We start from the raw sequence: 18,051 nt of genomic DNA on the forward strand, positions 1-18,051 counted from the left end.
AACATCTTTCACTCCATGTCCACAAGAATCATCTCCATCTCCTCAAGAATCATCTCCCATAACCTCAATCGGGTGCAGTGACGACATCAGGACTGGCGAGAGTGCCGAGATAAGTTCTGTCCCTCTGGAACAGGAGGATTTGGGAGCAAAACCAGGATCTTCATTTCCTGGAGAGGAGTCCTTAAAAATGGACGCAGGATCAGAGGACCCTGTAAAAACAACAGATTCATCCAGATGTGGGTCCCCTGAAGAGATGTTTCCCACGATCTCAATCGGCTCCAGTGAGGACATCAGGACTGATGAGAACGCCCTGAAGTCTGTCCCTCAACTCCCTCTCTCACCAGCCGGCTCCAGCCAACGGAGCATATTTGTGAGAAAACGTAAAACTGTCTTTCAGAGGATGAAGTCTGTAAGGAAGTGGTTCTTCAAATCAAAACCAAATCAAAAGGTCCCGCTGGCTTCTGATCCAGATTTGGTTGATGATCTCGAGGGGGAAAGCAGTGATTTAACATCTTTCACTCCATGTCCACAAGAATCATCTCCCACAACCTCAATCGGCTGCAGTGACAACATCAAGACTGGTGAGAGTGCTGAGATAAGTTCTGTCCCTCTGGAACAGGAGGATTTGGGAGCAAAACCAGGATCTTCATTTCCTGGAGAGGAGTCCTTAAAAATGGACGCAGGATCAGAGGACCCTGTAAAAACAACAGATTCATCCAGATGTGGGTCCCCTGAAGAGATGTTTCCCACGATCTCAATCGGCTCCAGTGTGGACATCAGGACTGATGAGAACGCCCTGAAGTCTGTCCCTCAACTCCCTCTCTCACCAGCCGGCTCCAGCCAACAGAGCACATTTGTGAGAACATGTAAAACCGGCTTTCAGAGGATGAAGTGGTTCTTCAAATCAAAACCAAATCAAAAGGTCCCACTGGCTTCTGATCCAGATTTGGTTTATGATATCGAGGCGGAAACTCCATCTTCTCAAGAACCATCTACCTCAACCTCAAACTCTAAAATAAGCTCTGTCCATGTGGAACAGTTGGATTTAGAGGATGGGGATTTGAGAGCAAAACCAGGATCTCCATTTCCTGGAGAGGAATCCTTAAAAATGGACAAACCATCAGAGGACCCTGTAAAAAACACACATTCATCCAGATGTGTGTACCCTGAAGATATGTTTCCCACAACCTCAATCGGAACCCATCCTCTGGAATCGGAGGATTTAAAGGTTAAGGACTTTAAATCAAAGGAAATGTGTGAAGGTTCCTATGATGATGAGATGAAAGCAAAGCTAGTTAAACTATGTTTAGATGTGGTAAACGACTTTGTGGAGTTACTCAGTGATTTAGAAAAGATGAATCGCACACAAACAGTCCTCCTGCAGCCTTTGAAAACCTCCGTCAGCAAGGCTTTCTATGATGTGGCTGCTGCAGACATTAGCATGACACCCACTGCAAACAAAATAATTGGTGACGAGATCCAATTGATTGTCTCAGAGGCCATACAAGTGTCACTGAATGGAGGACTCCCTCATGTTAGTTCTGTCAATTGCTGCAAGTTCTTAAATTGCACAGCTTGCAAGACATTTGTTACCGAGGCAATGAAATGCCTCCTCAAGTCAAGGAATGGAAATACTTCCAAAATCCAGAAAAAGAAGTCTGCGAAGAGCTGGTTTTGGAAATGGCCGTGGAGAAAGGTCTGTCCAATAGCAGACAACAATTTGTCGTTGAATGAACAGTCATCTGAACCCAACGTCTTCTCATCTCCACCAGCCCCACCCACATTGAGTATGTGTAACGTTGTCTCTCCGGTGTTAGAGGATTACATAGAAGAGGACATCGTAATCACCACACCTTCCCACTCCATCGAGCGAATCCCAAAAGATGTGTCTACTGCCATTGCTCTGTTGTTAGAGGATTACATAGAAGAGGACATCAGCAACATCACACCTTCCCACTGAATTTAATTAAATATAGTGTGAAAGTGCTTTGATTGGTCAGAGCTCGAAAACTGAATTAGCCAGATAAGCCCAGGAGGCGAATTTGTGATTTTAGGTACAGTGCCCCCATTTCTCGTCTAACTGAGTTAGCTGGATAATTTTCAGGATAAGATTACTACAAAAGCCAGGCTTTGCTGGAGTTTTTCCTGATCCGATGTGACGTCCCGGGACAGGGACGTCGTATATGTACAAATTGTAAAGCCCTGGAGGCGAATTTGTGATTTTAGGCTATAAAAAAACATTTTTTATTGAATTGAATTCAATAAAAAACATTTTTTATTGAATTGAATTCAATATAGTCTGAAAGTGCTTTGAGTGGTCGGAGCTCGAAAACTGAATTAGCCGGATAAGCCCAGGAGGCGAATTTGTGATTTTAGGCTATAAAAAAAACATTTTTTATTGAATTGAATTCAATAAAAAACATTTTTTATTGAATTGAATTCAATATAGTCTGAAAGTGCTTTGAGTGGTCGGAGCTCGAAAACTGAATTAGCCGGATAAGCCCAGGAGGCGAATTTGTGATTTTAGGCTATAAAAAAACATTTTTTATTGAATTGAATTCAATAAAAAACATTTTTTATTGAATTGAATTCAATATAGTCTGAAAGTGCTTTGAGTGGTCGGAGCTCGAAAACTGAATTAGCCGGATAAGCCCAGGAGGCGAATTTGTGATTTTAGGCTATAAAAAAAACATTTTTTATTGAATTGAATTCAATAAAAAACATTTTTTATTGAATTGAATTCAATATAGTCTGAAAGTGCTTTGAGTGGTCGGAGCTCGAAAACTGAATTAGCCGGATAAGCCCAGGAGGCGAATTTGTGATTTTAGGCTATTAAAAAAAACATTTTTTATTGAATTGAATTCAATAAAAAACATTTTTTATTGAATTGAATTCAATATAGTCTGAAAGTGCTTTGAGTGGTCGGAGCTCGAAAACTGAATTAGCCGGATAAGCCCAGGAGGCGAATTTGTGATTTTAGGCTATAAAAAAACATTTTTTATTGAATTGAATTCAATAAAAAACATTTTTTATTGAATTGAATTCAATATAGTCTGAAAGTGCTTTGAGTGGTCGGAGCTCGAAAACTGAATTAGCCGGATAAGCCCAGGAGGCGAATTTGTGATTTTAGGCTATAAAAAAAACATTTTTTATTGAATTGAATTCAATAAAAAACATTTTTTATTGAATTGAATTCAATATAGTCTGAAAGTGCTTTGAGTGGTCGGAGCTCGAAAACTGAATTAGCCGGATAAGCCCAGGAGGCGAATTTGTGATTTTAGGCTATAAAAAAACATTTTTTATTGAATTGAATTCAATAAAAAACATTTTTTATTGAATTGAATTCAATATAGTCTGAAAGTGCTTTGAGTGGTCGGAGCTCGAAAACTGAATTAGCCGGATAAGCCCAGGAGGCGAATTTGTGATTTTAGGCTATAAAAAAAACATTTTTTATTGAATTGAATTCAATAAAAAACATTTTTTATTGAATTGAATTCAATATAGTCTGAAAGTGCTTTGAGTGGTCGGAGCTCGAAAACTAAATTAGCCGGATAAGCCCAGGAGGCGAATTTGTGATTTTAGGCTATACAATTAATTTTTTTATTGAATTGAATTCAATATAGTTCGAAAGTGCTTTGAGTGCACCGTTCAGCCTCGCCACAAGCAGACTCTCGCGCTCCTCCGTCCCTCCTAAGGTTAATATAGGAAAGAAACACAAAACACCAGATCCCATCCAGCTCAGGCCAGTACAGGCCTGAGTTAGCCGCATAATTTTCAGGATAAGATTACTACAAAAGCCAGGCTTTTCTGGAGTTTTTCCTGATCCGATGTGACGTCCCGGGACAGGGACGTCGTATATGTATAAATTGTAAAGCCCTGGAGGCGAATGTGTGATTTTAGGCTATACAAATTTTTTTTAGATTTAATTCAATTCAATATAGTGTGAAAGTGCTTTGAGTGGTCGGAGCTCAAAAAGCGCTACACAAGTACAGGTCCATGTGGTACTGGCTTTAGCTTGATGGGATCTGGTGTTTTGTGTCCCTTTCCTATATTTACTGAGTTAGCCAGATAATTTTCAGGATAAGATTACTACAAAAGCCATTGTATTGAATTGTTCTTGTTTTGGTGTGAATCCGGAGCTTTAGTCCTGTTGCCTTATCTTTTTTAATGTATTTTATCTGTGTTATGTGATTTCTGTTGTGTCTGTTGCAATTTTTCTATGCTGCTGTCTTGGCCAGGCTTCCCTTGAAAAAGAGGTCATTGTATCTCAACGGGACAGACCTGGTTAAAGGCTAATAATAAAAATAAAATAATAAATAGTGTGAAAGTGCTTTGAGTGGTTGGAGCTCGAAAAGCGCTACACAAGTACAGGTCCATTATGGTGGACTAATTGGCTCAACGACATCAAAAGACAAACCGACACAGGACAGGGAGTTGACACAGACTAAATACACAGGGGAACGAGACACAGGTGGACACAATGAGGGCGGGACTTGCAATCACACAGGAGGGCGGCACACGAGGAGGGAGGCGTCTGGAACGAGAGACAAGGTGAGTGACAGACAACACAACGGAGCAGACAGTGAACACAGAGCTACCCAGAAGGTCTGGGTGTAACAGAGGTGAGCAGTCGTGCAGCAGAGTTCTGAACATACTGAAGTTTGTTGAGAATTTTGTTGGGAGAGCCAAAGAGGATGCTGTTGCAGTAGTCAAGTCTGGAGGTTATGAGGGCATGGATAAGAATTTCAGTGGTGGCAGAGCACAGGGAGGGCTGGAGGCGTGCAATGTTCCTGAGATGAAAGAAGGCAGTTTTAGTGATGTGGTTGGCGTGGGTAGGAAAGAGAGGGTGGGGTCAAGGATGATATTAGATAGTGTATTGCGATGATTTTGTCGTTAAAAAAGCGACTAGGTCTCTCTCTCCTAAACTCCTCAAGACGGCTCTCCAGCCTTACAGCCAAGGTGATTAAGGCATTGAGGCTTTCTGAGTCCTCCCTCACAACTAATTCCTCCCTCACCGTGTTATTTAGTGCCTTGAGAAAAAAACCCTGGAGAGACACATCAGACCACCCAGACCCCTGCGCTACAGTTCTGATGTCAAGGGAAAACTCAGCTACGCTGCGGGACCCCTGCCGTAGGGAGAGTAGGCGTGCGGCAATGTCCCCTCTGCTAACGGGGTGATCAAAAACCTTATGCATCTCAGAGAAGCACAGAAATTAGGAAATAGTGGGAGACTGACTGTCCCATATGCTTGTAGCCCATGCTAGAAATTAGTTGCATTTGCTGGTGGTGAAGGAGGTGGAGATGGTGTCCATGGGCTTGAGGAGTTTGTTGATGGTGGAGAAAAGCGTTTTGGGGTTGCTGGAGCCAGATTGGATGATGGAGGAGTAGTGAAAGGAGCGAGCGGTGTTGAGGGCATCTTTATAATGTTGTTGGTGGAGTTTGAAGGCATCAAGGTGAACAGTGATTCCAGTTTTGTTGGCAAGACGTTCCAGTTGACGGCCCTGCACTTTGAGGTGGCAAAGTTGGTCAGTAAACCAGGGGGCAGAGTGGGTGAAGGAGACAAGTTTGGATTTTCTGGGGGCGACGACATCAAGACAGGAGGAGAGTGCATCATTATAGTAATTGACCAGGGCGGTGGGGGAGGCAGTCGAGATAATGGCAGAGGCAGAGACGATGGCAGCCAAGGTGGACAAGCTCAAAGATCGGATGTGTACAGGATTAAAGCTATCTTTTTGTCTTATGTTGTCTTGCTAGGATTTTAAGTTTTCCTCCATAGCATCCCATTCATTTTATATTCCATAAAAAAATGAATCATTTGAAAAAGTGAAAAGATAAAAAATATCTGAAAATATACAGTAATAGTTAAAGGTTCTGTCAACATTTTAAAATTTAAATGGTCTTTAGCTGAAAGTATGAAGATTTTATATGGTTTTTAATTTTAAGACTTTCTCCATTATGATCCCATTCAAAAACATAACCATAAAAGATTTATTATAACAACATTTGAAAAGTTAGAAATATGAATAGATAGAAGGAATAGAAGAGGACCAAAATACGTACGGAAGAAATAGAATAATCCTCGCACGTCGCGGGTACTGGCAGGTTTTGCTTTACCTCCCATGTAGCCTCAAAAAGCAAAAGGCACTGGTAATGGTACTCCTGGTTTACTGGGATGGGGTTTGATTCCCTGCAGTATCCTGCTACTTGTTTGGCATAAACATGGAAGGCCATAATATTTTCCTTGTCACTGTTTCTGAAAATAACCTGTACATAGATTTATTTACAATAATTCAGATGGCCATACCATATGTATGAGATAACATTTTCTGACTTTCTGACCCATATCTTTACAGATTGACTCCATTGTTTTTCCAAATCAAGCATTACTTTATGGTTGGACCACCCAGGTATTATGTAGGAAGTTTTTTGACATTTTTGACTCCCTATTATGTTTTTCCATATGGAAGACAAGCCTGTTTAAAATACTTGGAAGACAAACCTGTTTAAAATGGTTGAGAGAGTCTTCTAGAAGCCTGGACATGTGATTGGTCGGGCTTGTCTTCCATATGGAAAAACATAATAGGGAGTCAAAAATGTTGAACATTTTTACTTCCTACCTCCTAATGTTCAGTATCTTTATTCCAGGAATTTCATCTGGGTGTTTCTTTTAGAAAATGTATTAGTCATTTCAGACCTCAGGGTGAAAGGGAAGGATTAAGCTATCGGGGAGTCCAATTCCTTTGTCAGACCCCAAACCGTGTTACATTGTGTTGTGTTTTGACGACATCCTTGAATATAGAATGTCTTGCCTTTGTGTTTTGTTTTCAAGTTACCGAACCTGCACCTTTCCCAAGGTGCATCTCTGTGCTTCGCTGTTACTGGATATTTGCCCCCAGTGGGAGGGACCAGATGGAGGTATTTCAACCGGACACAGACACCAGATGTGTTTGAGAAACGGTAAAACAGCTAAGAGTGAAGCATTTTTAGAAATCTAACAGAAGTTATAAAGTGTGTGTAAAAGAGTTGTTTTAAGAGACATACGTGAAGAACAGGCGCTATGAAGTGGCTGGTGATTTGTGTCTTGCTAGGCATCTGCTCAAAGGTACAGTAATGGAATACAATTTGTTATAATAATTTATGTCCTACTTTGAATTTAGGCACCGACATTTCGTTGTGTGAGCACAATGTAATGCAACATTACAAGTGGTTAACTTGTTGGAAGTAACTTGAACTTTTATGTAATTAAGTATTGTTAACAATATTTCTCATCTATATTTGCAGGCTGCAGCCCAAGGTATGTTCTCTTTTACCATAACTCCACTGTAGATTTGTATATAATTGTCATATATGAGAAGGAAAGGGCTCAATCTTGATTATATCACACATCTATAAGTAAAGAAATCCATCTCAGGGTGTAAACATATACGGTATTGATCTCCACTTCTGTCATCTCTCTCATCAGATATCCAAGTATCCGTGTTCTCAGTAACGACCAAGGCCGCAATTCTCCGATGGTCCAGGTTCTCCGGAGCCAGCTCATACAAGATCACCGTCGCCCCCAAAAGCTCACCCAGCAACCACATGGCTTTTGCCGCGTTTGGTCCAAACACAGTGCTGGGCTCTGTAAACTCTCTGTTCCCGAACATCATGTATATATTCACAGTTGAAGCCCTGGATAGTTCCCAAGTAACCCTGAGCTCTGCAGCTGTTGAGTCATCCACAGGTAAGAGTATACGCTTGTGTCAATACCTGTCATGTTTCAGCACAAACTGAGCCAATGTTTCAATCAGGGCTTTATCATTGTGTACTTTTCCATTTAAAAAAAACAAGCTGTTTGTTTTAATATATTTTCTGGTGTTGCATGTGGTTGAAGAATTTGCACAGTACATTCTTTACTGCCATACACCCTACTTATCTAAATATTTACTAATATTACAATGTAAATACACCTAAATGTTACTTTGATGGCGGTCGGTTGACAACGTACACTGGGCGAAGGACCAGGAGTCACTATTAGTTCAATAACAACATAAGAGGACATCTCTTTATTGATACATTCAGTTTGTTTGATAGTGTTGTTTGTTGATTTCTTAAATATACACATGGAGATCAGATAAATAAATAAAATGTATCTCAGTACTAATCCCGAAATTTGTAGGTAAAAGGTAGATTCCACAGTCAATTATTGATGAGAAGGTGGAGGACAGCCATCTCATTTCACTACCAACATTTTCCTTGAAGTTTCTTTTCCACAGTATGCGTCCTTTTCTTGGAGGCCATCTCGGCTGTGAACTGACTGTGACTGTTTCAGCCCCTGAGATGATGGATCCCATCCAGACAATGAAGTCGAAGGATAGCGAGACCTTGATAACGTCGTTCAACTTGGAGACCGGGGCGACTCATTACATCCTACGAATCCAGAATACCAAGGGCTTCTTCAGAGAAGACACAGTGTCCTCCACCCCCGCTGAGATTGAGTCCCTCGCACCATACACTGAGTACACGCTCAGCATCATGGCCGCCCACGGGGGAGGCCGGAGCCAGCCGTCTCTTCCTCTGACTGCAAAGACAGGTATACTTTATGTGTGCATATTGTTAGATTCATTACTTCCACATCTGGGAAACAAAACCTCATAAATACTGAACATATCATGGCAAAATAACAAAGGACTGGTTTATGTGTAGAAACAAATCGTACGTTCATGGAGAAACAACGTGTCCTGTTCTCATTGATCCCCATACCCCACAGAAGTCACTTGAGCTGCCTCATTGTCCCCTAGCAAAGCCACTACCTACCTGTATCAGTGGTAACTATACCTGACCCCTGTCAGGTGCCAAACACAATGGGTTGACTTGATCCTGAGAAAGGGGGGGGGGTCTGATTTACATGAGCCAAACCAAAATGCTACAAGCAGTTTCACAATTTTGTGTCCACTGTTTGTCTTCATGCATCTCTGATTTCATTGTCTTGTATTTCTGTAGGCTACTTAATATGTCAGACTCCATTCAGGCCTTTAAGCCTGTCAATCATGGCATAATGGCCTAAAAAGTTCATCACATGTCAATTTAAGTTCCCACATCTGAGGTGAATTGCTCACCTATAGTCATAAAACAACTTGAGAACTGTGACTTTCATACTTTAGGTGCAAAAAAATAGCATTGATGGACCCATAGATTTTTGAAAATAACTTGAAAGTAAGAAAATAGAAAAAAAAGTCCATACAAACAGAAATAATATAACATTAATGCCTAAATAAAACATCTCATGAATGTAATTTTTCTCCTCCACAGTTTTGCCTCCTCCTCAGCTCTCGGCCTCATCCCCCAGCAATGACAGCATCATCGTATCCTGGGCTCCTGTTGCTCACGCTGTCCACTACACCCTGTCTACATACCAGTTTGGCTCAAACACCAGCATGAAGCACAACACCTCCAACACCAATCTGACCCTCTCTGGCCTGGATGCCGGCGCCCTCTTTGTCATTGAGGGTTTCGCCTGGGACCTCGAGGGCCGACCGGGAGAAGGCAGTCTGTACGTCAACCAGACAACAAGTAAGGAGGCACTGAGACACGTCTCTGTGTGTTGTTGTACACGCTAGTTCCTGTCTGTAGTCCTTTATGTGGCTTTATAATAATACGTGAGATATATATTATACATTTAATACACATTTTATTTGCCTGATATTTGGTTTTCAATAGTGTAGAGTGTGTCTAGGTGGCCTGTTTTGCTTGAGTTGCATTAAAGCATCAAAGTTAAACCATTTGCCAAGGAGCATTCATTTATTTCACCTATTTATCCTCAGAATTAGATTTGAAAATGTCCATCTCTGGCGCTCCCTAGTGGGAGAATCCAAACATATAGATCCGGACATAAAGCATGAATTGGTGCAACACGTTGCTCCAACTCTTGCCGGATCTAATTCATTTCTCCACAAAGACTTTTGCATGCTCTAATAATATATAAAGATACATTCTACACATAAGGACTGAAAGGTAAAGAAAACAAATATTATGTTGTAAACAGTATTTCAATGCTAATACAGCGGGTCTGTGTGTATCATATTGTATCTCCCTATTATCTATACCATCTTGATTTTAAACCTGTAACTAAAGCCATCTGATAAATATAGTATAATTAAGTATTTTCCTCAAAAATAAACACAGTGGACTAAACCTTAACACTGAAGTATGAAGTAACAAACATCAAATTGAGAGTACTTGAGTAAATATTACTCTACTACTGTTTCCAGCTTGGTATCAAAGTATCAAATGTGTATGTCTGTATGCGTGTGTGTTTGACTGGTCGAGTGCGTGTGTTTTAACAGGGCCTCCATCACCATTTTGTGCCAATGTGTCTGCTGTGGTGATGAGTAACGGTGTGTCCGGACTCTCTGTGTCCTGGGAACTCGACCAGAGGGTCTACGGATCCATCCAATACCATGCGACGAGTGACCAGAACCTCACCTGTAACTCCACATCCAGCTCCTGCACCCTGAGGCCAGTGAGCTGTGGAGAGGTACACACCATCCAGGTCACGGCCTTCAACGAGGCCGGGCCCAGCCAGCCATCCAGCCCCGTGGTGTTCATCACCTGTGAGTAGTGATCGGGTTTTTCTTGATATATATTTTGACTTTGATTTGATTTTACCCCGACACTGACATAAGTGGGATCAAAAGGTAACTATCTGGTTATAAAAGGTTATTATCGACAATCAATGAGCTCGCCTTATTTATGGAAATGTTATTACATTTAATAAGGATTTACTGTATTTTTGTATGAAAATGATGATATACTTTGATTTTTCAGGTATTGAATTTACTGGATTAGTCTGTTATTTTTCCGCATGAATGACCAGATATTTCATTATATATAAAATTGTATCGTCATCTACGATTTTAGCCATATCACCCATGCCTAATACCAAAACTCAAATTAGTTAGGTAATTGGTACATCAAAACAGTTATAGTGTAAGCAAACATATGAGGGTTTGAGAGCTTTTAGAGGATGCCACGATTAATCCAAACCATAAGAGTTAAAATGACCCTGTGGGGTTTTTGACCACTAGTAGCACAATCAATTAATGTTCAGACCAGTCTGTTAACTGGTTTGGTTAAGCTCAAGATGCTTAGGTTGTGTCATTACTGTAAGGTAGTACATTTTATCAAAACTGTACAAAGACAAAAAAGAATAGGAAGAAATAAATGTCAGCAACTTCATGGGATGGAGCACATAGTGCATCATTAAGATGTTGTCAAACATAAAAGACATAAAATTATATAAAGGCAAACAATGCTGCACTATTTTTCCAGGTGATTATATCTGCTGGCTGTTGCTGGTTCAATTTAATAGATCAAACCTAACAATAACTAATGAAATGATACAGATACTTTGCAGATACACTATAATAGGCTGCAATAGTTATTATCACACTTCATTATATAGTAAAACAATATTGAAATATCATCAGTTTGTGATTACTGGTGAGAAATGCGCACTATAAGACCACTGGTCTGAAACCACTTTCAGTATTTGAGTGCGACCTGCTGACCTGTTGTGCCAGTCCCTTGTCCACCTCAGTCTTTGGCTCTCATGGAGTCAACTGCAGGAAACTGCACGCTGACTTGGGACACGCTGCCTCATGCCGACAGCTACCAGGCCTTCATCGAGAGCGGCGCCGGCACCGAGGAGGCCTGCAACACCACCAGCAACAACTGCACCTACCACTGCAAGTGTGGCCACACATACCTGATGTCTGTGTTTGCGTTCAACCACGCTGGCAGCAGTCCTCGAGGGCAGATTCTCAACTATACCACCTGTAAGTACTACGTCACCTCAGGTTTTAGGATTTTGAGTCCTTACGACGATACTTGTGTATCACCTGTGTCTTCCAGTGCCCTGTTGTCCGGAGGCCGTGTCAGTCTCCCTGGTGAGCACTGACACTCTGGAGATCACGTGGACGGCCTCGCAGGGGGCCCAGCTGTACGAGACTCGAGCGGCAGGCGGCTCAGAGGTGATCCTGTGTAACGACACGGCCCCGGTGTGCGCCCTCTCTGACCTCAGCTGCGACCGTCGCTACAGCGTGCTGGTGACGCCCTGCAATGAAATCAGTGGATGCAACCGTGCATGTAAAGCTCACACTAAAAACACAGGTAGAAAACCTCTGTTCATATTCCGTATATACATGTATCCAGAAAATATCCAGACTGAGCCTGACTGAACAATTAATAAAATACTTTCTACCAGTATGAGGCAAAAAGCGGCGTTTTGTTCACATTTTATGGATGAAAACCCGCAGTGGATAGAGAAGTAGACTCACTGCCCACTTTATTAGCTTCACAAATCTACATTCTAACGCGATCCGATACAACAGCTGTGCCATGAATTAATTATAAATGTCCAGTCGGAAAAAAAAAGTGGGAAATAGAATTCACTGCAGTGCTGATGTCGTGCATTACAATAAATTGTAGACAGGTGTTCTTAATAAAGTGGGCAGTGAGTGTCTGATATTTAAAGTTTATTTTAATGGCTGTATGATATTCTCAGCTAAGTAATTGAGCGGCACAGCGATTGTCATTATGTTCCCCTCTGTTGGTGAAACATGTAGGTCTGAACAAACCCAATAAAGTCTTTCTTTCGTCCCCATCAGCTCCCTGCATGCCGATGAATCTGATGCTGAATCTGAAAACCTCCTCCTGCGTCGGTGTCAGCTGGACAGCAAACAACAGAGCCGCTACTTACACCGTGAGCGCGTCGGGAGATGACGGCAGACACAACTGCACCACCAACGGGAACAGCTGCGACATCACTGACCTTCCCTGCGGCTCCATGTATGAAGTCAGCGTCACGGCAACCGGCCCCTTTGGCCAGAGTTTACCCAGCTACTCTGACTCTCTGGAAACAGGTGAGTGTGGTCAAAGGGATGGATTGATCCACTTCATAGAAAAAGTACACACGGGTATCAGGTTAAAAGTTTGTTACTTATAAAAGCGTCTTTGGTCCAAAATCTCCAATTCACAGAGGAGTATTCAGATCTTTTACTGAGGCAAAAGTAGCAACACAAAGAAACTCACAATGTTTTACTTTTATACAAGATTAAGTAAGAGTAAACATTTGTATGATCAGCTTGAGCATGAAGACTGATTTCAAGAATGATGATTGCCCTAAATAAGCTATAGCCTAAATTCTATACATTGTTTGTGATTTATTTTTGGCACATCAATTAACTTGTTAATTGCAACATCTTGATTTCGATTAATTAAAAGAGCGCTTCTGTGATTTAGTATTGCACTTCCATAAAATTGGAGGACCTGTGAGAGACAGATTTGGAAAGAGAAGCAGAGACACGGATATCCTCACTTTCAGCCCTAACTATGAATCAAGCTCCAAAAGCACTATTAAGGCTATAAAGAGAGAGATGTTTCCCAATACAGATGAGAATACAGATATTTTGGTGACATAAACAGATACAGATGGTAACTATGTGCTTCACCCGTAACATCCTCATATATCATCTTCTTTCACAGAACCCTGTTGCCCGGGCAACCTAACAGTCGATCAGGTAACGCAGGCAGTGACCAACGTCTCATGGTCTCATGCTAAAGGAGCACATTTGTTCATCACTTCTCTGACATCAACGCGTGGCCACGCCCGCTGCCACACCCAGGACCCCCACTGCCTCATGGGGTGCATCACCTGTGGGACCAACTACACCGTCACCATGGAGGCCTTCAGCCTCAGCGGGCGCAGTTCCAACTGCTCGTATCAGGGCTTCTCGTCCAGTGAGTGAATATGTTCTCTGCCATTAATATTACAACACTGATGTCGTTTTTGTCCATTTATACTTTTTACAATCATGAACATGTACGTGAGATAAGGCTTCCCATACAGGCGCCAACCTCCGGGTCTGAAAAGTGACGCCAAACTTGCTTTCTCTCTTCTGGCCACCAGGGGGCGACTCCTGTGGTTGCAAAATACATCTGGTTGTAAGGAAGTCAATGAGAAAATTTCCCGACTTCTCACTTGATTTATAATCTCAGTAAACATTGTAAACGTGAGTTTATGGTCTCAATCTCTAGTTTCACATCTTCTTCAATACAGCATGATGTTCATTGAGTAAATTATGTTCCCATTTAGAGTGAAATATATGATAATTGTATGCTTCAGAGCGTGGCTACTTTATGATTGACGGGTCGCTATCACAGCTTGAGGTGCTTTGTGTTTTCAATTCATGAAAGTTAATTGTTACATTTTGGTTGGCTACACAAATGTATTGTTCAGTGTTCGGTTATACTCGTGTCTCTTCTGATTGTAAAAAAACAAGATGGCGACGGCTAAAATGTTGCACTCAAGGCTTCTAAATGGCTGTACAGAAGCCAATGGGTGGCGTCACGGTGACTACGTCCACGTATAAAGTTTTTGTTCCCATATATGTGAGACTGTAACAAGAGTATGGCCATTTTTATCTATTAAACGTAAAAGTATTAGAACCGGACCGATAAATTCGCCATGCTGATATATTATTGGATCAATAGGTAATAAAAATAAATTATAGATATGCTGGAGGTCAATTAGAAAGAAATTTCAACTTGATTATTTAATCACTTACTTATCTAAGAGGTATAGAATGCATGTATGTATGTGAAAAAAAGAATATTGGTCAATATGTTGGGTTGAAAACAACAAAACACAAGACTGAAATATGCTCAAATCGCTTATGTAACTCTCACTGAACAGTAAAAGTAACAATTGGATAATGCTAAATATGAAAGTGCAGTGTAACAGTAGCACACATGGATAATAGTTAGTGATCAGCAGCCACTCGCTCCTGGTCGGGCATAACAGAGCAAGTCAGGCTGTAGCAACAAATACCCTGAGTGTATTAAACTGAACAAATAAAGCCGTGCATTGCTTGTGAATTCAATAGCGAGGGAGAATGTTTGAGTTATTCTTCAAAAATTGACATCATATCTCCTAAAATCAAAATACTGGTAATATTCATATCTCAGACTCAGCATGTGTACTGTAGAATATACAGAAAACCATGTTACTGTCTTTGAAATAGCCTCTGACACATTAAACATCCACCAACATCTGGTAACCTTTGATAATATGTCCACAACTCCCACATCACTTCATCTCTCTCTTTCTCTCTCTCTCTCTCTCTCTTTCTCTCTCTCTCTCTCTCTCTGGCAGGTGCCTGCTGTCCGTCAGGCGTCAGGCTCTACAGGACGGCCAACAACTCTCTTCGGGTTTACTGGCGCAGCGCTGGCAGCAGCCACAGCTCCATCACAGAGATGGTGGGCAGCAGCAGCAACAACTACACCTGCACCGCCTCTTCTGGGGAGAGCAGCTGTGACGTTGGCAACATCCAGTGTGGGGACGTCTATCACGTGGTGGTGGCTCCGCTCACTCCAGAGGGCGGCAGAGTCCTGTTCTGCCCTCAGAGACAGTACTCAGGTATGACCTCTCACAGGGATGTCTGGTGAAGCAAATATGTGCTTCTTATCAACAGTTTTAAAGTGAATGATGTTTCTATTGAAACAGATGTCTATAATGCAAATGTGCATTATTAACGCACGGTTGGTAGTTTCACAACAGTTTCGCTCTTTTTATATACTTCTGTAAAGGACTTTGATTAGCGTTATTTGGGATTGGAACATAGCACGGACATTTGAGATGATTAGCAACTACGGGATGAAAAAAGTAAATATAGCTAAAACACTGAATATGGATGAGGACTTTTTTTTTTTTTACTGAATTTCACTCTTCTTTGTCTCTGTTCTCAGTCACTTGTTCAGGGAGCAACGTTGGTACAGGTGTGTATGTTCATCTGCATTCATATTTAGAAGGCCATTATTAGTCAAAATCACTGAAACAACCAAAACAATTTTCAGTATTTACTGGTGTAGATATCTTTAATGTATGGTTTTTCTAATGCCACTCCAACCTGTTTTTCTGCAGTGATTTACAGAGGGAAGAGAAGTGTGGACTAGAATATGGTAAGTAAATATACCATAATTATACAGTAATGTATTACGTCTGACCATAGTGAGCTGGATTTAGCTGCTTTTGTGAAGCCAGTGAGACTAAACTTACCTCCTTTTATTCACTTTTTACAGTTTACAATATACTGAAAAATTACAATGCAATATTTGAGACAATTGAGCAAGCTCAAACATTAAAGCAACACAGGCAAGATATAAAATGTGAAAAGAAAAGTCCACTTAAAACTCCAATGTGCATTAATTTAAGACGTTAAATATTACGACATAATACATATATATATATTACAAAAGTCCAGGTTTATTAATGTCTTCCTCTGCTTATTACTTAAACTGATTGCATCAAAATGTCTCCACTAACTTGAAGATGTCAAATAGTAAACTGAATGTCTTCTCAACAGATGCACACTTCCATCTTTTGAATCCTTCTCTTCCTCCTGCATCATCCCCGCCCCACTAGAACAAAGCCATGCTCACAGCTAAATAGAAGCGTTTAACCAACTATCAACATGCTTGTCAGTTGGCCATGATTAATATGTGATAACATGACGAATAAAGATGAATAAATGTTTGAGGTATTTTACAGTGTTGTAAACCTGGCTTCTGTATCACGGACAAACTAAACCATCGCTGTATCCTCAACATTCACCATCAAGCACTTGAATAGAATAACAATGAGAATGCCTTTTGTGTATGCTGCTCAAAATATGGATTATACCCCTGAGCTATTACCTTAAAAAACTCCAATAAATAATCTAATTAATCAAAAAAAGAATAAATCAATAAACTAAACAGTAGCAGTGACCCAATTAACACTTTAAACAATTTACCCCTTAACTTCTAATACTTGTTAATTGGAGAAGTGACCAACTCACTGTTTCTTATTAAATTAGGCCTGATCCCAAGTAGGAAGCCTCCTGATGACGAGCGGACCCTGATCTGTGTCACACTGCAGAGATCATACACCAGGTGACACATCATGTGCTGTTGCTTTTCTCAGGATGTATTTAACTGTTTGTGATACGTGTCCCTGTGGTTGTGGAAACCCGATGCATATGTCAGTTAATAAAGAATTCCTCAGCATCATTTCTGTGTTTTGCGGTTTGTTTTGCACATAGATTTCTGCGTAGAAAGATAAAAGGTTAAATTGAGTAATTATTCAGTATTCTGAGTCACCAAAATCTTGTCTTTAGTTTTCTGCTGGTGTTCTCACATGGGTATTTAACGCTATTAAATTATACAGTACAGCATTTATGAAAGGAATTCTCATTTGACAATATTGATGCCACTTTATTTATTTCTTACTTTAAGATCCATCCAAACGTAACTCATCTTTCACAGAGAGAGACCCTTTGTGTCCAGCTTGTGTATTTTTAGCCTTTCATAACTTCTCTTCATATGCTCGGACGCCTTGTTGGAAAGCTGCGTCCTCAAGTTTAATTACTGTAACAAGTGAGGTTCGCCTTCCTAACTGGAGCAAATTCAATACATAATCTAATTGATCAAAAAAAAGAATAAATCAATAAGCTAAACAGTAGCAGTATACCAACAGCTTACTGACTTTCTCCTGTCTAACAATGCTTTTGATACTTTCCAATCAGGTTTTAGGCCCCACCACAACACTGAGACAGCTCTGATCAAGGTGACAAATGATATCCGCCTGAACACAGACGCAGGCAAAGTCTCAGTCTTAGTTCTGCTGGACCTGAGCGCTGCCTTTGACATAGTTGACCATGGGATCTTATTACAGAGGTTAGAAAACTGGGTGGGAATCTCTGGTACTGCTCTAAACTGGTGTCTACGTGTCACTGACGGCAGGTGAATATGGGCCTGTAGATTTACTTTGTCACTGCATCGAACAGATCAGTGTGTGGATGCAAAACAATTTTCTCCAGCTAAACTCAGACAAAACTGAAATCATTGTCTGTGGCCCACAGAAACAAAGAGAAAGTGTTATCAGTCACCTTGAGACTCTCTCTCTAAAACCTAAAAATCAGGTTAGAAATCTAGGGGTAATATTGGACTCAGAAATTAACTTCAACAGCCACA

At 40.9% G+C, this 18,051-nt stretch overlaps 1 protein-coding gene across 1 annotated transcript; it reads left to right on the forward strand.

Annotated features, from left to right (window-relative positions):
- Positions 1-5,423: 5,423 nt before the first annotated feature.
- On the forward strand, positions 5,424-15,993 carry LOC117729364 (fibronectin type III domain-containing protein 7-like). Its single transcript, XM_034530368.1, has 14 exons — positions 5,424-5,685; positions 6,830-6,915; positions 7,282-7,294; positions 7,463-7,723; positions 8,312-8,572; positions 9,292-9,552; positions 10,326-10,592; positions 11,562-11,816; positions 11,893-12,150; positions 12,648-12,902; positions 13,525-13,779; positions 15,194-15,457; positions 15,787-15,816; positions 15,962-15,993. The coding sequence occupies exons 1-14, from the start codon at positions 5,424-5,426 to the stop codon at positions 15,991-15,993; spliced, it is 2,760 nt and encodes a 919-aa protein (XP_034386259.1).
- The last annotated feature ends 2,058 nt before the right edge of the window (positions 15,994-18,051 follow it).

This window comes from Cyclopterus lumpus, chromosome 4 (assembly GCF_009769545.1).
Source record: "Cyclopterus lumpus isolate fCycLum1 chromosome 4, fCycLum1.pri, whole genome shotgun sequence".
In the NCBI taxonomy this organism is placed as follows: domain Eukaryota; kingdom Metazoa; phylum Chordata; class Actinopteri; order Perciformes; family Cyclopteridae; genus Cyclopterus; species Cyclopterus lumpus.

Excerpts from the sequence above, each read along its gene's own strand:
- LOC117729364 (XM_034530368.1), top strand. The coding sequence starts at position 5,424 with ATGTTGTTGGTGGAGTTTGAAGGCATCAAGGTGAACAGTGATTCCAGT. Across the intron at positions 7,724-8,311 it reads AGCTGTTGAGTCATCCACAG|CCCCTGAGATGATGGATCCC; the intron begins GTAAGAGTATAC and ends TGACTGTTTCAG. Across the intron at positions 12,903-13,524 it reads CTCTGACTCTCTGGAAACAG|AACCCTGTTGCCCGGGCAAC; the intron begins GTGAGTGTGGTC and ends CTTCTTTCACAG.